A 24832-nucleotide genomic window follows, 5' to 3' on the forward strand; every position below is an offset into this window, starting at 1 on the left:
CATGCCAAAAAATTCCCACATAGATTTGAAAAAAAAGATGGACGGTTGTTGTTCATCTAAAACCATGGTATCTTTTGCCTCCAAACAGTGGCAATGCAAGGCATCCACGCTCCCAAGTTGAAAAAGTGAATTTGTTGGAGAGTCAATTCCAGAAAAGAAGATTTTAGAGTGGTTGTTAGTAAAGAACAAACGAAAGAATTGACAAATAGAGAGAATATTAGATGTGGGTTTGCATCTTGGCACCAAGCGGTGAGCTGATGATCATCTTCATTTACACAATAAAATATATATGGGAAAAAGAAAAAGAACCCAGTGGTTGTTAATCCATTGTATGCACCGCTTATAAGATGTGAACTTATATTTCCGTCCTCTAAAGTTGGCTAAAGTATTGATACCCAATTCAAATCGAAGTCTCTGCATTTTGCTCGATCTTTCATTTACAATTTCTTTTTTAAAGTTAAATATGAACATGTATTCTTTATCTGAGTAATTAGATCATGATCGTATTAATAAATATCTATACGGATGAACCTTTCAGAAAAAGATGAACCGTCAGGTCAGGAGTCGACTTTTCTGGTGTTTAAAAAATATGTTTTTTGTATAAAAGAATCCAGAAAAGATGGTGCCACTCAGATCAATTTATTGCTTTACACGATCCTCTCAACTGTTTCAGTTTATTTTACTATTTGCAAAATGTGGTGCCAAGTGCCAACGGTAGAGAATGGAGCTAATATGACATAGCTCTTGTTAGATATTCTTTTGGTTTCTTATATGCATGGCAGATTATTTTTTATCAGTCTATTTTTGTAATAGGTAAATGCATTAGACAAAGGTCATCTCCTGGTTCATTTGCTAGCTTTATACTATCTTGGAATCAAAGAATATGAGAAAGATTATTGCTTTGGTGTAGCTTTAGTTTCTTAAAACACAAGACAGCATTAGCAAAACCTTATTCTATAGGCAAGAATTTTAGAGATGCTTTCAGCACCCCACAAGCATGTCTTGTCTATCTCAACCAATTGTAGCCGTGGATGGATGTTGGCATGACATAGGCTGATAGTTTTCCGAGTGTCTCTATAAACCTTAACACTAAACCATAACTTACTAACCAATCTAAAATTGCTTCTCTTTCCCTCTAGTTCCTCCTCCTCCTTGCAGTCTATTACTTCTGGAAAAAATGGCTTCGGAAAAGACCAGCGGTAAGGACCTTGAGGCTGGCACCACCAGCGACCCTGCAATTCAACCCAACACCACAGGTGCAAGCAACTCTAATTTTGGTAAAGCAGTGGCACGGAGAGCAGTTTCAGGGTCACGCAAGCGTCGAGTTCATGGCAGAAAAGTTGCAACCGGTGATGCCAGATCGTTGCCAAGCAGGCTAAGCAAGGTTTCCTTGGCTGAAGATTCAACAGATTGATTACGAAATAGTTATACAATTATTGAGCGGACAGAAGTCTTTTGTAGTAAAATTACCACTATGCAAAATTATTAGGTCCTATAGTTTTCGTATTTGTTTAGAAGGTAAATAAAATGTAGAGATCTTAGATGTATCCAGGGCCAACACATAAAGCACCATCATCATCAAGACTAATAACGCCATGATCAGGACTACAAGAAGTAGACCATTAAAACAGTTAATTGCAGAGTTACTACATCAAAGTAATACAAAATAAAACAAGTAACTGATCTTATAAGTAGACAAAAACATATACAGATTACTGGAGAATATGGCTTGGTAAGTTCAACACAACAATAATCGCTATGTAGACAAACTACGAAATAATGTATACTTTAGGAAGATCGAAGTGGTTAACCCACATCTGCTCTCATATTGTTTAGTCACAAACAATCATGATCAGACACGTTTAGCATATTAAGGTTTAGGTGTGCTAGAACGCAACAGAACATAAACCGATTCCTTTCCGTATGATTTGAAGACAATGGATGACTCTACATTGACTAACTATATGTACAGCATTGTCGAATTTATAAATGTGACTCAGAAAACAAAGAGCAATAAGTATTTCAATGGCACAGTACTTGTTCAAGTGGGTGTACAAGTATTTGAAAGAACTAAAAAATGAACTGCAATGATAAATCACTGACCTATCTAATGCTATTGCTTCCTACATCAATTGTCGTCTCCAATATCTTATTCTACAAGTATCTTAGTGCATCTGCATTCAAATTATCACTTCCCATTATTGGACAACTGGATGCATTTTGTCCAAACTGCCTACAGTAAGGCTCAGAACAATGACTTCGCTTTCTAGTAATATCAACACCATCTCTTGGCTTTCTCTCTTTGAGCTTTTCTAAATTAAAAGGTTCGTGAGGATTTCCAACTGTAAAACTCTGAATAATTCCATCATTATCTTCTACCTCTGGTAGAATCAATGAGTGAGATGGACAAGTATAGCAGATGTCATCCATATCATGTGTTGGCCTGGGAAGTTCTTTGATACGATTTAGTACAATCGCAATTTGCTCACAAGCAGCATCAAGGCGTTCCTCTGTTTCAAGAGATTCCGATACAAGAGTTGAAGCCATGGACTCTAATAATTGAATCTTCTCAGAATGTTCTCTTGCAGTAGTCCTTAATGTGAATGTAGAAGATGAACTAAGACCATGCCAACGGATGGGCAGATATCGGTCTGGAATCTGAAAACAGTTATTAGTTGACAGGACACGGAGAATATGCCTACAAAGGATGCCAGAAAACTCAAAATGACAGCAGCTACAGCTCATTAGATCTTGACTTGGAATCCACATGACTTTGTGATTGCCATCCATCTCAGCATGGTGTTTGACCTGGAAACATCCTTCATCTACCAGAAGAGATGCGTACTGTGGTGCCATTACAAGCTCTTCTTGAAGTTTACCAAAGGCATAAGGAGTAAGAAAAGAAGCTGCATGAGATTCAATTGGTGAACCTGTTTTGAGGCCGACATTCTGCTGCTTACGTTGCATCTTTTGCTTGGGTCCAGCCAGATGATCATATCCAACAATTTCAGCCACCTGTAAAAAGGCTGCTTAATCATAGACTGCTTATAATGCTAACTATATGATTAAAAGAAATGGAATAAAATACACACTCGCTCCACAAAACGATCTAGTTGAGACTGTGCACTCAAAATCCGTTGAATAAAAGCATTAACTGCCTCTGACTGGTACATATTCAACAATCCGGCAAAGAAGTAATGCCTCAAGAATGGCAATGCCCATGATGTCCGTAATGCATATAAGCTGGTAATATGCTTATATTCATGGAGTCCATATTTATTAACCATTTTTCTCCACTCTTTTTCAAAATCTTCTTCAAAGTCTAGGTTATGGAGCCTATAAAATTCAGCTTTCCAGTCATCATAACATGAACCAAGCAATGTAGGAAACAAATCTGAGAACTTTGAAATAATATGCCAAACACAAACAGCATGTCTCGTTGCAGGCATTTCAATGGCAACAGCCTCTTTCAGCCAGATATTTTGGTCAGTTGATATTGTTTGTGGAGCCTTTCCTTTCATAAAGCCCAAAAATGTCTGCAGAAACATCCAGAAAGTAGGAGACTTTAATTTTGAAAAGAAAAGAAAAGAAAAACAAATTGGAAATAAAAGACCAAGATGACAAAATATCTTCATGCGATAAGAGGAAGGAAAAAGGTTAATCAATGCAGATATATCGAGAAAACAGACAAATTCATCATCACTACTATGAACAGTTGGCTGTGTAAGTTTTGTACTCAATTGAAAGGTCAAGCCCAAGCACAGAACATGCAAAGTTCTGGGTTTGGGAACCATCAACATGGTGCCTGTCAAAGTGGTAATCTAATATNGTTGCAGGCATTTCAATGGCAACAGCCTCTTTCAGCCAGATATTTTGGTCAGTTGATATTGTTTGTGGAGTCTTTCCTTTCATAAAGCCCAAAAATGTCTGCAGAAACATCCAGAAAGTAGGAGACTTTAATTTTGAAAAGAAAAGAAAAGAAAAACAAATTGGAAATAAAAGACCAAGATGACAAAATATCTTCATGCGATAAGAGGAAGGAAAAAGGTTAATCAATGCAGATATATCGAGAAAACAGACAAATTCATCATCACTACTATGAACAGTTGGCTGTGTAAGTTTTGTACTCAATTGAAAGGTCAAGCCCAAGCACAGAACATGCAAAGTTCTGGGTTTGGGAACCATCAACATGGTGCCTGTCAAAGTGGTAATCTAAGATGACTACTCAGGGCACACTCAAATATAAGTAGACGCAAAGTTTTTATACCTTCAAAGCCCAGGAAAAAGACTGAATATTTTCATCTCGCAAAAGCACACAACCAAAAAAACAGGTCATTCCATGATTGTCCAGTCCAACCAAAACGCCAAATAACATATCATAACAATCCAAGCGGTGGGTTGTGTCAAAAACCACTGCATCTCCAAATGCCTCATACAATTGAAATGATGAAGCATATGTCCAAGCGATATGCTCTAGCCTATTATGGCCATCCATTTTAAAGTCATATTGGAAGTTGTGATTTTCATCCTTCAGTTTCTTGCACATTGCAATAAGATCAGTAGCATCATAATCACGATTGACATTTCTAAAAGACTGTAAGAGGTTTCTCACATCTATTTCTGTAAACGGTAAACAACCTAGCTTAACACCTTTCTCTAGCTCCATCAGTCTTAACATTTGACGCACTGACATTCCAGCTTTTGCAAACATGCAAATCCGAGTCTTGTCATCTGGAGTAATGGTGCAGTAAGGAGGAAGTAGGTGCACTTCATTTGATTTTAAGAGTTCATGGTTGTGAATGTTGCTAAAGCCTGTAACACGCCATTCAGGGACATCAAAATCTACCCGCTTAACAATGCGCATATATGCTTGACAACCACAACGCGAAGATTTTCTATTCCTTTGCATCTTCCCATCTTCAGAAGGTTTCATCTGCGGATATCCACCACGATGACAAGTAAAATCTCTCCTTGTAACTCCTCGACCCACCCCATCCTTTCCTCTAGTTCTGTGTCTTCTAATAGAAAACCCACATTGCTTAGCAAAACTGCAATAAAACTCATAAGCTGCATCTTGAGATACAAATCTTTGGCCAATAAATGGAACAAGATTGATAGAAGTTTGTTGTGACAATATTGTATCTTCAGGAGTTTCCTCTATGGTACCGGTATCATCTTGAGACAAATCCGGGCCATTCTCAGAAGCCATACTAGTTCCTTCTGACATTATTTCCGCAATACATTTACTAAAAACGAAACTACTACCAACACAAAACCTGCAAGCAACATTTGAAGCTCATCACAAGTTGGCAACTAAGTCACAAATTTATTCAAGAAACCAGATTTCATTGATTATAGATGCTATCAAGTATCAATCTTTTCCATAAATACTCCTCAATCAAGCTCATTCACTAAACAAAATTCCACTTTTCTGCAACTAAGTGCTTCATAACAACATCAAAGTTCAAAATTATGTTACACTTAACAAAGTTTACTGAGCACTAGCTCTTAATTAAGACAATTTACTAATTATAATCAATAGATAAATATAATGAAGACGAGCTTAATTGGACCAAAATGAAACCAACCCAGAAAATATTTTGATCTCTTTATAATGAATAATTCATTTATCAGTCTCCCCAAAATCCCCAATTATCTCTTGTAACACACAAAAAACCTCGAAAACAAATGAACATAAAAATAAATCTAGCGATATGAAATATGCACGTACCTGAAAATAAAATTTTTAACGGCCAATAACGAACTGAAATAGAGAAATATGGAGAAAGGATGAAACTGGCGGGGAAATTAGAGAGGGGGAGCAAAGCGCATCCTGTGGAGAAGGATAACTATTCACAGCGAGGATTAGCTACCGTGCGCCCTGTGGGTGTTAAAGTTTCTCGGGTGCACATGATAATTTCTAGCCGTTCGATTAACACAGGCCGCTTTGTGGGGTCCTTTGAAACCGGGATTTGTGGTGATGTCTGTACTCTGTACTGTCTCAAGTCATAACCTCATCCTCGCTAGCGTACGCTAGCGTCAATCCTTATTGTTTGAATCTTGTTTCTGGATTTGGGTCTTAGCGGAAAGCCTGATCTTAATGAAATGGGCCTATTTATGAACATAATTTGGGCCATGTTAAGGCCCACTGAGGTTGAGATACTTTGGATCTACCCGGTGGCGAGTTCAACGACAGTGCTAATTCTATTGGATGGATTTTCCGACGATCTATTCAATAATGTCAGTAATGACTAATCGACAATCTATCCAGTAATGAAATATTATTAAATAATTATTTGGTAAATTTTGTTTATATTGTATAATGTCACCTCTGCTAATACAATGTTTTTTTTTTTTTTTTTTTTTTGTAATCGAGATGTTCAAACCAGTTCAGTGCAACTAAACTCATCATTGGTATTCATTAACACCTTACAACTTGAACAAATACCTTAAGTAATCAACTTATAAGTCTTATCATCCGACCACATACAAGTAGTTTAATCATTAAGCAATGTTATTTAACAAACCAAACACACCATAGGGAGGTTTCATCCAAATAGTTATTATTTAAATTAAATTGTACTTGGTTAGTAAGTTCTTTTTCTATTTGAATTAGCTAGCCAGCTAGCTATGGTATTTGCCTTCTATATTTGTATATAAATTAAAAAATTAGTGGTCTCGTGAATTGTGGAGGACGGAGATATGTAGATGTGAAAGATGAATAAAAAGGGTCCAGTTATATAACAGCCAAATAGAGTTAAACAACAGAAAATGGTGACAGGATTGCAATGGCGGCACTTTAAATCAATGGCTTTGGTTAATCGACCAAATGCATTCCAATCCAAAGGAAAATGCATGTATGATCTTCGGATGAAGAATCCTCACCACACCCACATCTCCTTATTGGTATTTGAGCAGTAAATGCTTAGCCGTCCACATAAATCCACTAGGTCGCTCGTACAATGTCTTCTCCATTATCATCATGTTCTGCAAGATGACAAAAAACCGATAATGAGCCAGAGAGAAAGATGATTTATAATATCGCCTTCATATAATTCACTAAAAATGGTCCAATGCTTACTTATTGTATCTTGAGAATTGGTTAGATGATATGATGACAGCATCTATAAAATGAGCTTTTATTTAGAACCTAGCCGAGTACTAGTGCATGAAACCTTTTCATTACTTTTTTATGATCTGCCCATAGATTTTAGGTAGGTTAATTTTTAGGATTGTATGTTCGGGAAGAAACGAGAATCTTTGGGTAGATGCAATTTCAATGGTTTGTTTGATGAAGTTGAAAAGACAAGGAGGGTGGGATTTGGGACGTCAAATGAGATGGCATTGTGTGGGGGGCACAGTCATCATCCATATCAGGTGCGAGGCAGCCAACGCCATTCTCCCCTTCATTTTAGTAGCCGACATTCTTTTAGAACCATAAAACAGCCTCCTTGCCCTTTGGTGTTGGGCACATGCGCTTGTTAAGTGACAAAAATACTCCAAATGTCAACAATATATACAATTGCTGTACGTCCACCCTAAGTCAAACAGAAGTGCAGAATTGAGTCTACAGGTTATATGGTTATGAATGGTTTTAGCAAAACTTCAACGTCAAATTTCTTGACTGCACTGCGAATATGTTTGTAAATAATTGAAAATAACATGATTGCACGTTGACATTTGCACACGCATGAATATATCTAGCTATCATATAATGGTAAGAATATAAAGACAGTAACAGTAAATAATCACGAAAGTCTACACTCTCTAACTAGGTTTAATTTGGTTTTATTGTAGCTTGGGTGTGCTTAGTGGAGGGTGTTTGGGTCAGTTTGCATGAAAGTTTGATCCCTATAAATTGCAAAAGATAAAGCTCTTTCTCTTGCATATGAACAAATTAATATAATATCACTTAATTTTCAGTATGAGTGCGTCACTCAATCCTAATTTTCATGAGCTTGATGATGATCACAATAAGCAACCATCTTCAACCTTTAAGTTATTTGGTTCTCTTGTACAAAATTGTGGTAACGAAACACCGGCAACAGCTTCACCATGCAACGAAGACATACGGAGGTTTGTGTGTTCATACTGTTGTCGAACGTTTAGAAACTCTCAAGCACTGGGTGGTCACCAAAATGCTCATAGGAGAGAACGCCAACTGTTAAACCTAGCCAATTGTGATGGTAATCTTCATCGTCGAGGGTTAGTGTCAACCGTCGACATCAGTGCGGAGCATGCAGCCCGATCAGCGCCGTTGATTGATTATGCTATAGAGTCTAATCACGTGAGGGTAGAAGCAGATAGGTTCCACTGTTTGTCACCACCATTAATATTATCTCATGGAGGTTATTGTGGACTATTGCCACCTCAGCTTCCTGTTGAGGGCTCAAGCTCATCAACTGTTGAGGTCCTTGAGGATCCAAAAGCATTTCCCTCAATTGCAGTAGAAGATCAAGATGATGTTGATCTCCACTTGAGGCTGGCACCCTCCAAGTCTTGAGGCTCAACTATTAATATTTAATTAACGAAATAAAATTATATGTTTACATCAATCTATTTTAAGCATATGTTAATTTTATTTTGCTATAAAATTGTCCACTTTCCCTTTCTGCTCCTAGATTATATGGTTTAATATAATAATAATGAAATTAAATAACTTGATTATCACTAAAATTATATAGCATTGTCCGTTAAAACACTAAAGTTAACGGTAAGGTAATCTTAAATAACATACTCAAGAGTCTATATTCGATCAGTTGACCATCTAGGATTTGGTTTTGTTATTATATCAATGTATGGCTAATATCTCAATAAATAAACATAAGACGGCATAGACATACCCCAAAATGCCGATAATTTTGGTAACATACAACTACAAGAGAGAAATTCATGGCCAACCACATTTTTCCTTCTCTCCCACCATTTCCATTATTAAATTTTCCACCACCCTCAAAATATTTTTGAATAATTAATCAAGACACGTAACACAAATATAGTAGTGCCAAATCATAATTAAAATTATTGTTGCTAATTTTCCAATTCAGAACTCCAATTCTTTAAGGTCAGATAGCTCATAGCTGTATCCTCCTCACCATGTCCTCTTCTCCATAAAAACCATAATCAAACTAACCTGACTCCTAGTCAACTAGCTCCCCCCTTCTCGTATGTAACAACAAATAACAAATCTAGAACCTCTTCTGGCATTTGATCTTGTCTATTTCATTGTATAATCCCTACAATGAATCTTCCCCAAACGATAGATCAACACACGAAAGATATGGAAAACTTCAATTTAGCCCAACGAGCGTATCGCAGTGTATGGGAGGTTGAAAAGAAGCCAAATAACAACAATAACAACAACAACAACAATAATAATGATCATAAGCATGTTGCACATGTTCGTGCACCGGATAATCACCTCCGTCCGTCGAATGGAATCACATCATCAGCAATATCAACACCAACAACAATGTCGTGGCATAATAACAATATTAATAATAGCAAGAACTACGGAGTTTCCATTAAAAAAACACCGTCGTGGATTAACGATGCGGAAGTGAAGAGACAAAAGAGGGTTGTGAAGTACAAGGCGTACGCGGTTGAAGGACAGGTCAAGGCTTCGTTGAGAAACGGGTTTCGTTGGGTCAAGAACAAGTATTGTGAACTTGTACATGGCTACTAGCAATAGCAAATACCACAGACCAACCATTTCAAATAATTTCTTTCTTCTTTCATTCTTTCATTCTTTCATTTCATTAAATTTTCTTTCTTCTTTTTGATTCATTTCTGGCAAAGATGAATGGCAATGTCTCGATGCTTATAATTAAAGGTTTCCAGTTCCTTATTAACATTTATATCATTTTTTTTGCCTTTTTTTTGCATTTGTTCTCCAGATTTTGTGTAAATTAATTGATTTTCTTCCTTATATTAACATCAATAGTTGGTATAAGTTGTCAACTAATCAAAAGATTATTACCCTATTACATGATAGTCGTATTAAATGAAGTTGAATATAGTACAGCCGAATTAAATGCATACTATAATAACTTGTTCCAACCTTAATTATTTGACTATTTCATAGGATTTTAAGTTTTAGGTAAAACTTCAATTCCAACTTCCAATTGAACGTAAACACTATAATTCAATCTTCTTCTGTAATTTACATAGATTAGGTAATCCAATGCCATTTCAATTAAATGAATTAGATGATCAATTCACATTGTCAAAGGACAACAAAATCATTCAACCCACCTATCCATGGGTAGCCCAACAGTAAGAGCAAACCAAAGGGGATTATACATGGCTTTAACCTATGGTTCCAAGTTTGATTCCCTGTTGGATGTAAAGGTTGCGACAGTGTGTTGCTGTGAGATAAATTTCCTTAAGAATTAGTCGAGGTGTGCATAAACTAGTCCGAACATCTCAGTTAAAAAAAAAAAAAAAAATCATTCGACTCATCACTTAAATCAACAAATTAAACTGATTTTTTAACATTTAATTTAATTCTTTGGATACTAGATTTTTGAAGGGCATTAGATAAGATTGATTAATTAAATATGTAATAATAAAATAACACTAATTAGATCTAAATCTGTCTCATAATATTATTATATTCCCATTATCATGGAATGGTCTTACGAACAATGTAATTAATCTAAGTTTATTTTGGGGAGAACGACATTTTCCCACCCAAGGTTTGGCGAAATGACACTTTCTTACCCACCGTTAAGACCCGTTAGTAAATTATGTTAACTGATGTGGTATCATTATCGTAAAGACGAAAACAACCTTTTAGTTGAATGTAAATGGAAATCCTTTAGTTTGAAGAAAAAAATTAAACATCTGAACAAAATTAGTTGGCCAAAATCAGAAGGAATAGCACCTGTGCTATGCTGTCGACTGCTGCTGCTGCAAATCGTCGGCGAGGCCACTAAATAACCCATGGATGCTCAACCGAAATCCATCACAAAGTAACACAAATCCGGCCAAAAATCCACCATCAAGCAAACACGAATCCGACAAAAAATCGATCACCAAACAACCTAAATTCAACCACCCAAACACCAATCAACAACACACAAACCATTATTCAACAACACGCAAAAGATAAACATTGGGTTCAAGGGAAACAGGGTAACAAAAAATCACGTTCAAATAAAAGGAAGTTCGCGGGTTGAATGCCTGAAGTATTGGTTAAAGTCCAGCTCGTGACAAAGAGTTACCTTCTCTCTTAAGAGAATCTCGATTTACTCACTGAACACCAACAAATTGGAAAATCAAAATGCGGCTTTACTTCACATCACAAATGAGAAAAGGTTCTTAGCCACCATGACCGGTTTTCGTAAAAGTACCTTTAGGCAATGGTTTTTCGATCCAATCTCTCACTTGAAGAAAGATAGCTGCATATATTATGTATGCTATAATGATAGAGTTCTTTTTTCAGGGTAAGACTAAGGTGAACAAGACGGGTAGTTCAACATAAAATTCTTAGAATGCAGTAGCCTTTGATGAACAACACTTGGCCGATTTAAGGAAAACTTTCGAATGCGATAAGATGGTTTGAAAATGAACCCATTCAATCAAGTGTGCATTTGGAGTGGAGTAAGGGCTGGGAATTTTTTAGGATTACTAGTGCGCCACCTAGGCATTGAGATAAACAAGAACAAAGCATGAGCAATTACTATTACTGAAGCTTCTCCTCTAAAAAAGGAATTGTAGCAATCAAAAGGATGCCATTAATTAGTCTAACGAACAAGCAAGGGATTGAACTGCTAGAATTAGCATTAGCGCAATCGTTTTCTCAGAGAATTTCGTTGCAAACGAATTTTCCCACCTAACAGTGTCAGTTGCAATTTTGGGGCGGTGGGGTGGAGAACGACGGTGGGGTGTGAAGGCCAGAATCACACCTGGTCGAATGCAATTCCAGCTGAATCGCATGGAGAAGATGACAGCCAGGTGCAATTTTAGGGCCGTGGAGCAGATAGGGGTGGGGAGGGGGGAGAGAACGGCGATGGGGTGTGGAAGGGTGAGGAAGAAAGGTAGGGTTTCTTTAATTTTATATATAGGGGGTGAAATGACTTTATTAGCCTGTGACTATTTTATAAATTTACAGTTTTATCGTTCTTCAGTTAAGGTTAACTGACGGTGTGTGGGACAGTGTCGTTTTGAAACTTAGCGGGTGACAAAGTGTCGTTTTGTGAAACCTTGGGTGCGGAAGTGTCGTTCTCCCTTAATTTTGCGAGAAAATCGCACGGTTCAGGTTACATCCCAACAGTCGGGCCCATTATAAAATTAACAATTATATGAAATTACCCTGTTACCCTCAACTTCAAACGGCAAAATCTCCAAGAGAAAATTTAAAAACATTACCGGACACGTGGCAACACAATATCGAGTAACTCATCCTCAACGTACACTCTGCTGTGACTTTAAAAAAACACTTGCACAATACATCATGTCTCCGTTTGGAATTTGAAATCTCTCCCTCTAACCAAAGAGACGTTACAAACTTTTTACTTTTATATTATAATAAATTGTTTTCTCGAAGCATTTAAAAAAAACATATTTATTTATTTTAAATAATAATATTTATTTACATTTGTCCCTCCCATTTAATGCTTTGAACTACACTCTGTCTCTCTTCAAATCTCTCACTCCCTCTTTAAAATCTCTGCAAAAACTAACAATAACTCTTCAAAACAAGCCCTAACCAACTCAAATTTAGCTGGCATTGATTGGAGTGAAACCCAGAAGAGATCCACAGACTGTGTTGATTGTTTTCATGTAAGTTAAGTTTCATAGCTTTTGATTTTGATAAGTTTATTTTTGTGGGTTCTTTTTGGTTTCTGAGAAAATGTGGAAATGAAACGAGATTGATAACATTGGTATAGTTTTCTTTTATGGGTCCTTTGAAATATTGAATTTTGAAACCTAATTGAGGTCAGAACATTTATGCAGTGTAGCTGAAACTTGTAGTTATGTAAGTTACTTAAATTGTCTGATTCATTGACTTCGTTTGGTTGATTAAAGGAGCAGCCTTTTGGGTTTAAATTTTAGTATGTTGAGTAGTTGAATCAAAAATAGGGGCTTGAAGTGTTTTGATATGAAAGGAGAGTTAGAACGGTTGAAAGTATGGTCAACTGTGAGGTGGTAAGTTAGTTTGATTAAGTTGTTGAGTTTTTAGTTTTCATGAACAAAGTTAATTCTTTTATGTTTCAGATGATGCGAGATGAATTTCAAGGTTGTATACTTTTTCCATATATAACAGATCAGGGTTTCCTATCATCGACGAGTTCAAATATTGTTGTGAATTTAAGTCAGATAAAGAGTCAGTTGTCACTCGGTAATTTTAAGAGATATATCAGGCCGTTGTCATGAATAAATTAGTTAATGGCTGTTTTAAACTTTTCCGTACAAATGCTGGCATATTCAAATGTTGCAGAATCTGTTCGTTTTCTGGCTCATTAAGTGATAAGTTATTAATTTACTATGTTAATGTGTAGAATTGCGTACAATATGATTTTTGAACATCATAATCCTTCTTGTGTATTCTGTGAAGATCATACACTTGTTTAGAATATCTATGACCATATGATTTATCATTTTCCAGTTTCCACTGCACCAGTCAAGAATGCACATCAGGTTTTGTTTTTTCAGTTGGGCTACGGAAGAATGCAAATTGGTCAGAAAAAATAATTAACGGCTGCACTGAATCAGGTTGCTGATGGATTTTGGTTGGTGGAGCAGAGTCTGTATTCCTTCTTGTTTCTTCAACTTGTAATTACTGAAGTAGCCTTGAAATTTGATCGCAAAAATGGGAATTGAGAGAGAAGGTTCAAAAAGTGGAGGAGGTTATGTAGGTGGTTTCTTTCAGTTATTTGACTGGAAAGCAAAATCTCGGAAGAAGCTATTCTCAAGCAAGTCAGATTTTCCAGGTACAATTTGATTCCATTGTGTAGAATGTGAATGTGTATCATGTATGTTGTAAATTATAGTATATAAGATCAGTCTCTTTCATGGTTGGTCATGGACTCATAGATATTCTTCCTTCGTTCCATTGTAGAACGTTCAAAACAGGGAAAGAGAAGTGATGGGACCTTGCCAATGACCCGGCTTCATCTGGTGAGAATATGATATTCTTGAATCTCTTAATATGCATCTTCATTCTTGGTGACTGAATGTAAGACCAGTTTAACTAATTTTGTAAGTATTGCAGACAGATGAGGATGAAACTGGAGCAGGAGCAAGTTTCAAAGGAAGCAGTGATTATAGTTGTGCTTCATCTGTAACAGATGATGACGGATATGGAGCTAAAGCCCCTGGGGTAGTAGCCAGGCTTATGGGATTAGATTCCCTGCCCACGTCTTCCGAGCCCTATTCTACCCCATTTTTTGATACCCAATCTCTTCGAGATGCTCATTACTGCAGGAAAAACCCTGAATATCATCTTGACCGCCAAATCATGCATTCTGGGCATCTGCTCCATAAGGTGGAAAGCGATGCAAGGGACTTTGTGGAGTCAAAGCCTCAGAGAATGATGAGCAGGCCAATAGAGAAGTTCCAAACTGAAATTTTACCTCCAAAATCAGCTAAATCTATCCCAATTACCCACCATAAACTTTTGTCACCCATCAAGAGTCATGGCTTCATTCCAACTAAGAATGCTGCTCACATAATGGAAGCTGCTTCAAAAATTATTGAGCCTGGACCCCAAGCTAATACCAGGGCGAGAATGTCTGTACTTGGGTCTTCTTCTGTACCCTTGAAAGTTCGGGATCTCAGAGAAAAAGCGGAGGCTGCACAGAAAATGCAGCTGGTTGGCTCTTCTTCAGTACCCTTGAAAGTCAGAGATCTAAAAGAGAAAGTAGAAGCTGCCCATAAAACAACTAGGCTTGCTGAAGCTTCTCGTAGGCCTGTTGAAAGTAATGCTGCCAAGTGTCTCAAGGGTCAGTCATTAAACAAGAGCTGGAATGGATCAATAGATACAGCATCTTTTAGGGAATCTGATGTGGAAGAGGTTACTTCTGGTGTGAAGAACAAGGGAAAATCCATTTCGCTTGCAATCCAAGCAAAAGTGAATGTCCAGAGAAGAGAAGGTTTAAATTCAAGCAGTAGTCGAAATTTGGTATCACAGAAAGAGCAGAGCGAGGTTAAGTCAAGCCAGCCATTCAAGAGTCAAGCAAACATTCAAAAGAATTTGCATAAGCGAACTTCTACTCACAATAGTACTTCTGGAGTGCTCAGGCAAAATAACCAAAAACAAAATTGTTTGATTGACAGGGACAGGTCATCCTCAAAGCCATTGGCTTCCGGCTCACAAAGTAGAAAATTGCCACCTGGGGATCCTTCTACTGTACGACACAAAACCTTGAGTCGAACTGCAGGGAACTCAAAAACTGGATCCAGGAAGTTGGACTCTGATTTATCAGATAGTGAAAAGGGAATTTCATACTCCAATGCTAAGAATGTTCCTAGGAAGAAACGATCAATTGAAAGGGACTCTCGTTATGAGAAAAATCAGGTTATTGATAATATGTTAATTGACAAAAGTCAGAAGGCAGTTAAGTCTAATCCAGTTATTGATAGGCACTTCTCTTTGACAGAGGACGGCAAAAAGAAATGCATTGATATAGGACACTCCTCATCAGGCATGGATGTTGTTTCATTTACATTCACAGCCCCACTTACTAGATCAATGCCTGGCTCTGAAACATCATGTCAAGTTGGTCAAAAAAATGTTAGTGTTTGCACTGAGAACCGGGGGGGTAAGAGATTATTGCTGGACACAGACAGTGTGAACTTATCTTCACTGGGTTATAATGTTATCGGGGGAGATGCTTTGAGTATGCTTCTGGAACAGAAGTTAAGAGAACTAAGTTACCGAGCTGAGTTTTCCCGCCATGATTCTTTCAAAGCAGGATCATCATCGTGTTCTGCGTCAACCTTTCCAGATCTCGTACCCGCTACTAATTCAATTGGCACTGCATCAAAGTTACAAGGTAAGGGATACCAACACGTGCTGCTTAGAGATACGCGAGGTAGCCAGTATGAACCTGATTTTTGTTCCAGTGACCCTCTGGCATTAAGACCCAAAAAATTTCAGGTATGTGAGAGGAAGCCTCCCATTTAATGCTTTGAACTACACTCTGTCTCTCTTCAAATCTCTCACTCCCTCTTTAAAATCTCTGCAAAAACTAACAATAACTCTTCAAAACAAGCCCTAACGAACTCAAATTTAGCTGGCATTGATTGGAGTGAGACCCAGAAGAGATCCACAGACCGTGTTGATTGTTTTCATGTAAGTTCAGTTTCATAGCTTTTGATTTTGATAAGTTTATTTTTGTGGATTCTTTTTGGTTTCTGAGAAAATGTGGAAAAGAAACGAGATTGATAACATTGTTATTGTTTTCTTTTATGGGTCCTTAGAAATATTGAATTTTGAAACCTAATTGAGGTCAGAACATTTATGCAGTGTAGTTGAAACTTGTAGTTATGTAAGTTACTGAAATTGTCTGATTCATAGACTTCATTTGGTAGATTAAAGGAGCAGCGTTTTGGGTTTAAATTTTAGTATGTTGAGTAGTTGAATCAGAGATAGGGGCTTGAAGTGTTTTGATATGAAAGGAGAGTTAGAACAGTTGAAAGTATGGTCAACTGTGAGGTAGTAAGTTAGTTTGACTAAGTTGTTGAGTTTTTAGTTTTCATGAACAAAGTTAATTCTTTTATGTTTCAGATGATGCGAGATGAATTTCAAGGTTGTATACTTTTTCCATATATAACAGATCAGGGTTTCCTATCATCGACGAGTTCAAATATTGTTGTGAATTTAAGTCAGATAAAGAGTCAGTTGTCACTCGGTAATTTTAAGAGATATATCAGGCCGTTGTCATGAATAAATTAGTTAATGGCTGTTTTAAACTTTTCCGTACAAATGCTGGCATATTCAAATGTTGCAGAATCTGTTCGTTTTCTGGCTCATTAAGTGATAAGTTATTAATTTACTATGTTAATGTGTAGAATTGCGTACAATATGATTTTTGAACATCATAATCCTTCTTGTCTATTCTGTGAAGATCATACAATTGTTTAGAATATCTATGACCATATGATTTTTCATTTTCCAGTTTCCACTGCACCAGTCATAAATGCACATCAGGTTTTGTTTTTTCAGTTGGGCTACGGAAGAATGCAAATTGGTCAGAAAAAATAATTAACGGCTGCACTGAATCAGGTTGCTGATGGATTTTGGTTGGTGGAGCAGAGTCTGTATTCCTTCTTGTTTCTTCAACTTGTAATTACTGAAGTAGCCTTGAAATTTGATTGCAAAAATGGGAATTGAGAGAGAAGGTTCAAAAAGTGGAGGAGGTTATGTAGGTGGTTTCTTTCAGTTATTCGATTGGAAAGCAAAATCTCGGAAGAAGCTATTCTCAAGCAAGTCAGATTTTCCAGGTACAATTTGATTCCATTGTGTAGAATGTGAATGTGTATCATGTGTGTTGTAAATTATAGTATATAAGATCAGTCTCTTCCATGGTTGGTCATGGACTCATAGATATTCTTCCTTCATTCCATTGTAGAACGTTCAAAACAGGGAAAGAGAAGTGATGGGACCTTGCCAATGACACGGCTTCATCTGGTGAGAATATGATATTCTTGAATCTCTTAATACGCATCTTCATTCTTGGTGACTGAATGTAAGACCAGTTTAACTAATTTTGTAAGTATTGCAGACAGATGAGGATGAAACTGGAGCAGGAGCAAGTTTCAAAGGAAGCAGTGATTATAGTTGTGCTTCATCTGTAACAGATGATGACGGATATGGAGCTAAAGCCCCTGGGGTAGTAGCCAGGCTTATGGGATTAGATTCCCTGCCCACGTCTTCCGAGCCCTATTCTACCCCATTTTTTGATACCCAATCTCTTCGAGATGCTCATTACTGCAGGAAAAACCCTGAATATCATCTTGACCGCCAAATCATGCATTCTGGGCATCTGCTCCATAAGGTGGAAAGCGATGCAAGGGACTTTGTGGAGTCAAAGCCTCAGAGAATGATGAGCAGGCCAATAGAGAAGTTCCAAACTGAAATTTTACCTCCAAAATCAGCTAAATCTATCCCAATTACCCACCATAAACTTTTGTCACCCATCAAGAGTCATGGCTTCATTCCAACTAAGAATGCTGCTCACATAATGGAAGCTGCTTCAAAAATTATTGAGCCTGGACCCCAAGCTAATACCAGGGCGAGAATGTCTGTACTTGGGTCTTCTTCTGTGCCCTTGAAAGTTCGGGATCTCAAAGAAAAAGCAGAGGCTGCACAGAAAATGCAGCTGGTTGGCTCTTCTTCAGTACCCTTGAAAGTCAGAGATCTAAAAGAGAAAGTAGAAGCTGCCCATAAAACAACTAGGCTTGCTGAAGCTTCTCGTAGGCCTGTTGAAAGTAATGCTGCCAAGTGTCTCAAGGGTCAGTCATTAAACAAGAGCTGGAATGGATCAATAGATACAGCATCTTTTAGGGAATCTGATGTGGAAGAGGTTACTTCTGGTGTGAAGAACAAGGGAAAATCCATTTCGCTTGCAATCCAAGCAAAAGTGAATGTCCAGAGAAGAGAAGGTTTAAATTCAAGCAGTAGTCGAAATTTGGTATCACAGAAAGAGCAGAGCGAGGTTAAGTCAAGCCAGCCATTCAAGAGTCAAGCAAACATTCAAAAGAATTTGCATAAGCGAACTTCTACTCACAATAGTACTTCTGGAGTGCTCAGGCAAAATAACCAAAAACAAAATTGTTTGATTGACAGGGACAGGTCATCCTCAAAGCCATTGGCTTCCGGCTCACAAAGTAGAAAATTGCCACCTGGGGATCCTTCTACTGTACGACACAAAACCTTGAGTCGAACTGCAGGGAACTCAAAAACTGGATCCAGGAAGTTGGACTCTGATTTATCAGATAGTGAAAAGGGAATTTCATACTCCAATGCTAAGAATGTTCCTAGGAAGAAACGATCAATTGAAAGGGACTCTCGTTATGAGAAAAATCAGGTTATTGATAATATGTTAATTGACAAAAGTCAGAAGGCAGTTAAGTCTAATCCAGTTATTGATAGGCACTTCTCTTTGACAGAGGACGGCAAAAAGAAATGCATTGATATAGGACACTCCTCATCAGGCATGGATGTTGTTTCATTTACATTCACAGCCCCACTTACTAGATCAATGCCTGGCTCTGAAACATCATGTCAAGTTGGTCAAAAAAATGTTAGTGTTTGCACTGAGAACCGGGGGGGTAAGAGATTATTGCTGGACACAGACAGTGTGAACTTATCTTCACTGGGTTATAATGTTATCGGGGGAGATGCTTTGAGTATGCTTCTGGAACAGAAGTTAAGAGAACTAAGTTACCGAGCTGAGTTTTCCCGCCATGATTCTTTCAAAGCAGGATCATCATCGTGTTCTGCGTCAACCTTTCCAGATCTCGTACCCGCTACTAATTCAATTGGCACTGCATCAAAGTTACAAGGTAAGGGATACCAACACGTGCTGCTTAGAGATACGCGAGGTAGCCAGTATGAACCTGATTTTTGTTCCAGTGACCCTCTGGCATTAAGACCCAAAAAATTTCAGGTATGTGATTCTGGCTTTTTCTAAGAGACTATTTTAATTTGCTTTTCATTATGTTTATTGGGGTAAATGATCTTTAGCCATCTAGTCACAAGAAGATGCCTTAGTTTTGGATTTTTACATCTTAAAAAATCAACATTTTTTGAATCGAGTAAACTCGTCAGAGCTAAGCTTTTATTTATGGGGTTTGTATCAACTTGTCTCTCAAAATCCATGACAGAGTAACCAAAGAAAAAAGATGGGGAAATGATAACCCTGGTACAATACCTAGTCCCATCTTGACGAGGCCAGTCTGGTCTGCTAGAGCATTGCTTGTATGCTCTATACTTCTTTTTGCCTGACTTTTGCAGCATTGGCAAATATTATGTCATATCTAAGAATAAATCCTAGGTCTTTCATTCTATATCTAAAATAGATATGTAGATCATTAGGATATCCTGCATCATGTTCACCAAGTTTATTAATTAATTGGGTTTTATGGATGCTTTCAACTTCTATAATTAATAGATGCAAATGTGGCATTATCAGGGCATCGATGAGATGGATGAGTGCAGCAACCATATTGATGGAAAACAGTTGCTTGATTGTCGACATCCAAGTCCTGTTTCTATTCTCGAACCTTCTTTTTCTGCTGAAAGTTGCAACTCTTCGGATACGGCAGATAGTACTATTACAGAGGGTAAGACCATCAGCCTCGTGTGCTTTATCTCTGTTAAATATTGATTCTCCAGGAATGCTCATTTATTTACAATATGCTTTCAGGAGGTAAGCAGAGTTCATCTATCCAAGCTCAGGAGGCTTTTGGTATGTGTTCTTTGAAGAAGTTCTACCCATTAGAAGCTGATATAGAGTTGTCAGATTCGGCTTCTTCCACATCAACTGGAACTATGGCTAAAATGAGTGCAGATACAACAATTGTGACACATCTGTTGGGATCAGCCAAGTGGGAATTGGAATATGTGAAGCAGATTTTGAGTAACGTAGAATTGATGTTTAAGGACTTTGCACTAGGTCGGGCTCGTGACATCATCAATCCTTATCTCTTTGATCTGTTGGAAACTCGAAAAGTAGGACTGCAAAGTAACAGTGATGAGTCTAGGCTAAGTCGGAAGGTATTATTCGACTGTGTAAGTGAATGCATGGACTTAAGATGCAGGCGGTATGTAGGTGGGGGATGCAAAACATGGATAAAAGGGGTTGCAATGGTGAGACGAAAGGATTGGTTAGCTGAAGAATTGCACAAGGAGATCTCCGGATGGAGGGCCATGGGAGATTGTATGGTGGATGAACTTGTAGAAAACGATATGAGCAATCAATATGGCAGATGGCTGGACTTTGAAGTTGATGCATTTGTACTTGGAGTAGAAGTTGAGGATCAAATATTCAGTTCTTTGGTTGACGAAGTGGTTGCTGATATCTTCCAAATTTAATGCCACAGGTTGATGATAGTTTATCGCTTGCAAAATGTATGTTGTCTTGTTCTCCTTATATATTACCTATGTTTTTAGGATTCTTAGAGTTATTCATCAAATTTCTGCTTCAATTTCAAGGCATTATGAATGAGCAAGTTGCAATTTGCAATAATAGAGCGTGCAAAAGGCCAGTTTCTGAGAAAATATACCATTTTCTCTTGTTGTATGCATATAAATAGCAAGTGTGTGATACTGAGTTTTGTGTTTTATACTTGATTGAGGCTATCAAACAAAATGTTTTGATTCTTCGTTTAAACGAAGACCGATTTGATTTTTAGCAAGGTATTCATTCATTCTTGAACTTCTTCTTTGATTTAGCAATTGTAATGAGCAAAACAAACTCAAACTTAGAATATAATCCAGTGTTTACTGTCATTACATATTCTTAGCAAAATGTGTACACTAATTAATACCAACTTAATGATGGATTATGCATCTTGCAAGCATATTACAAACTTAATTAGACTTACGCAATTAATTGAAGTCTTGTAATGCAGCTCACAATCACAACCTGGTAACACTGTCTGAACCCATTTTGATTAAGCAATTTAGAAATATTAATTGAGTTGTAAATTGTTTCCCTTATTAATCAGTTAACTAGTCTCTCCTCCATTATCACTGTCCCATAACCAACACAATAACTTGTCTCCTTCATCATCATCATCCCATAATTTCCATTGATGATTTTGACTGATCTCATCAACACCACCACCCGCCGTCCAGTCCCAGTCAAGCCATTCCTGTTCATCAAATCCTGAACCACAACTTGTACTATACCATTCCTCACCGCTTATACTATCTGCATGAAAACTGCTCCAACAACCGCTGCTCCTTTCTCTTCCTTCGTCACTACTTTTTGTCTTCTTCTCTTCTTCTTTTTCCCCACTTGTTTTCTCCATGTTCTTGCTTTTAATACTACTATGGTTACTATTATTCCCACTTGCTTCTTCCACATCATCTTCTCTTTGCATCAACTCATTAGTCAGTCGCTTTATTTCACTGTCTAACCACTCATACGGTCCCCAAGCCTCTGTTATTTCTCCATTATTGCTCTCCATGCATGTCCTATGCAAGCTACTTATTGTATTTATATTATTACCTTCTACTCCCCTATTCTTTGGGGCCCCTATCTCCAAACTTTTAATTTCTTCTCCTTTATTGCTAATATTATTACTGAGTAATACGTTTGCCTTTTCTCCGGCCGTTTCTTCTGTTTCAACTTCAAGTACCGCATTTATGGCCATATTGGCGCCACTCTTTGGCTTTTTGATTGTTGTTCCGCTACTTCGCCCTCTCTTTCGCTTGCATGCTCCGGGTAGCTTGACGACGTTGATGTCACTGGCTATCGAGCTGCTGCTGCTTCTCGATCGGGTGAAGCTGTAAATTTTCCGGCTCAAATGTGAATTCCAGTAGTTCTTTATCTCATTATCTGTTCGTCCTGGTAAATGTGCCGCTATTATAGACCACCTACAACATTAAATTCCAACGTAATAAATAGATATGCTCACACTGAATCACCCAAACTACCTCAAATGTTCAATCATATTTATTTCATTATCTGTTCGTCCTGGTGAATGTGACTCGCTATTTAATTAGTTGTGAGTTTAAGTCGAACTGAAGCAAAGAGAATCAATTTATTAATTAATGAATTAAAATCAAACAATCCCTGTCGTATTAAGCAAAAAGAAGCTCAAGTTTTTAGCTTAAAATAATCAGTGAAAAGGAGAGTATCTTCAATCCTTCTGTAAAAAGCAAATACTAATAAATCAAATCCATTATATCGTTTCTTCTGTTTGGGTATAATTTTTAGAACAAGTATAATTTTTTCTAAAACGGGATGCCTTAGTACTTAATTAAAACTGTTAAAAAGAAGTTATTTATAGTAAACACTAGATTATCATTGAATCAAGTACAAGATCTCTTTGATAATAACAATATTAACTAATAATTAATAAAAACAGCTAGCTGTTAATCTGTACCTGTTACCCAGAGCACCATGCAGCTTAACAATGGCTTCATCTTCTTGAGTGGTGATGTTCCCTCTCTTTAAATCAGCCCTCAAGTAGTTTATCCATCTCAGTCTGCAACTCTTCCCACATCTCAACAATCCTATTTACAATATTATGAATGAATAATGAATATCAACATGAACATCAATAATCATTAGTAAAAAATTAAAAAAAAAAAAAATATGCTCCATTGTTGTTACCTGCATTCTTGGGAAGAGATCTCCAAGAGCCTTCACCATGAGCTTGAATGTATTTGATCAATCGTTCATCTTCTTCAGCTGTCCATCTTCCTTTCTTTAACCCTACTTTCTCACAACATGGAGCTCTCCCCATTTCCCAGAAAAATAAAAAATAAAAACACACAGATACACTCACTCACTTTACTGCACTGCAGAGATTGAGATTGTTGTTTGTAGAGAGATGGTTTGTTTGTTTGTTGTAGTTGGTTCGTAGTTGTGTGTGAAGTTGTTCTTCAGTTGTACTGTGTTCTGTTCCGTGTCGTAAGTTAATTTTGTGTTGTATGGGAAATGAAATGATTATATAAAAAAAAAAAGAGAGAGAGGGAGAGAGACAGGTCACGGACGTATGTTCGGTAGCCATTTTTGCCACGTGTACGGCCTATCTCTGTTGTTTGTTTTTTTAGTTCGTATTTTTAATATTAATGGGGATTTTTTAACTACCACTAGTTGTTATCTTAGTAAATTTCTAATTCTTTAAATTTATTTTGTTTTATCCATTTAAAAAAATAAAAGTATTTATAGATTCCCATCAAACATTTTAGAACAATATTACCATTTACACATTTGAAGAAATAATAATATTTCTGTTTTTTTTTTTTTTTTGGTATATGTAAAAATACTATTAGATTTAATGTTTGATTTTAGATTTTTGTCATTTGAGAGGTTTTGTGTTCGAGTTTCACATAATTATCATTTCTCATATTTGTAAAAATACTATTAAATTTAATGTTCGTATTTTTAATATTATTATTGTTGTTGTTGTAAGTTATAACAACAACAATAATAATAATAAGGTCGAACGACTTTCATCTATCTAAAGTTTGGCATAAAGATAAATTGATACCTAAAAGGTTTGAAAATGGTAAACAAATACTTTCTATCATATTATGTTAAGGATTTATGTTTGCTAAAAGACAGTATAGTAATTTTATTCTCACCCCAAGCCTGTTTGCACAACCCTCTTGTGTCATCGATCGATTTTTTTATCAGATTTAACATTTTTCTGCAAAGTTTGATGATAAACAATGACACTAGACCTTGTTGGCGCACGTTAGCAATAAAGATCGGTGGGTATTCTAATCTTTCCATCATTTTTGTCTTTTAGATCCTTCCTAATAATAATAATAATAATAATTTGATGGTGACGTGGATAGATCCTTCTTAGATCTTAATTGAAGAAATCTAGTAGTATTATTCTTTTTGTCCCTCCTATTCCCAATCGCTGAGCACGTATCCATGATAAGGACCGCACATTTAGACACATCCAATTGTGGGCATTTACTTGGCGTAAATGTAATGAAGAGTGTAGCTTCAAATTTTGAGCTTTTCCTTTTGTGTGCATTGAATAGCTGGGAAATGGGGGTGGCCAATTGTACGCCAAAATTAAATATGGTTTACTCATAAGCTTAATTTTATAACGTCCTCTGGATTGGACCCCATTCACCAAGATCATTGAAAGCTGCTTGCAAAAAAGAAAAGAAATACTGTACCTTGAA

At 37.0% G+C, this 24832-nt stretch overlaps 3 protein-coding genes across 3 annotated transcripts; 1 reads left to right on the forward strand and 2 right to left on the reverse strand.

Moving 5' to 3' along the window:
- Nucleotides 1-1917: 1917 nt before the first annotated feature.
- On the reverse strand, nucleotides 1918-5999 carry LOC116122821 (protein FAR1-RELATED SEQUENCE 11-like). Its single transcript, XM_031408627.1, has 4 exons — nucleotides 5732-5999; nucleotides 4268-5276; nucleotides 3093-3821; nucleotides 1918-3015 (listed from the first exon to the last, which is right to left on the reverse strand). Exons 2-4 carry the CDS (start codon nucleotides 5225-5227, stop codon nucleotides 2155-2157), a joined length of 2550 nt encoding a protein of 849 aa, XP_031264487.1. The 5' UTR covers nucleotides 5228-5276; nucleotides 5732-5999; the 3' UTR covers nucleotides 1918-2154.
- Nucleotides 6000-12649: 6650 nt separating this feature from the next.
- On the forward strand, nucleotides 12650-21456 carry LOC116122864. The gene is made up of 6 exons (XM_031408669.1): nucleotides 12650-12786; nucleotides 13613-13937; nucleotides 14066-14124; nucleotides 14219-16105; nucleotides 20145-20295; nucleotides 20379-21456. The coding sequence occupies exons 2-6, from the start codon at nucleotides 13817-13819 to the stop codon at nucleotides 21044-21046; spliced, it is 2886 nt and encodes a 961-aa protein (XP_031264529.1). The 5' UTR covers nucleotides 12650-12786; nucleotides 13613-13816; the 3' UTR covers nucleotides 21047-21456.
- LOC116122866 (transcription factor MYB111) lies at nucleotides 21454-23503 on the reverse strand. Its single transcript, XM_031408670.1, has 3 exons — nucleotides 23298-23503; nucleotides 23068-23197; nucleotides 21454-22555 (listed from the first exon to the last, which is right to left on the reverse strand). The coding sequence occupies exons 1-3, from the start codon at nucleotides 23428-23430 to the stop codon at nucleotides 21682-21684; spliced, it is 1137 nt and encodes a 378-aa protein (XP_031264530.1). The 5' UTR covers nucleotides 23431-23503; the 3' UTR covers nucleotides 21454-21681.
- Between the last annotated feature and the right edge of the window lie 1329 nt (nucleotides 23504-24832).

Source organism: Pistacia vera, unplaced genomic scaffold (assembly GCF_008641045.1).
Source record: "Pistacia vera cultivar Batoury unplaced genomic scaffold, PisVer_v2 Contig138, whole genome shotgun sequence".
In the NCBI taxonomy this organism is placed as follows: Eukaryota; Viridiplantae; Streptophyta; class Magnoliopsida; order Sapindales; family Anacardiaceae; genus Pistacia; species Pistacia vera.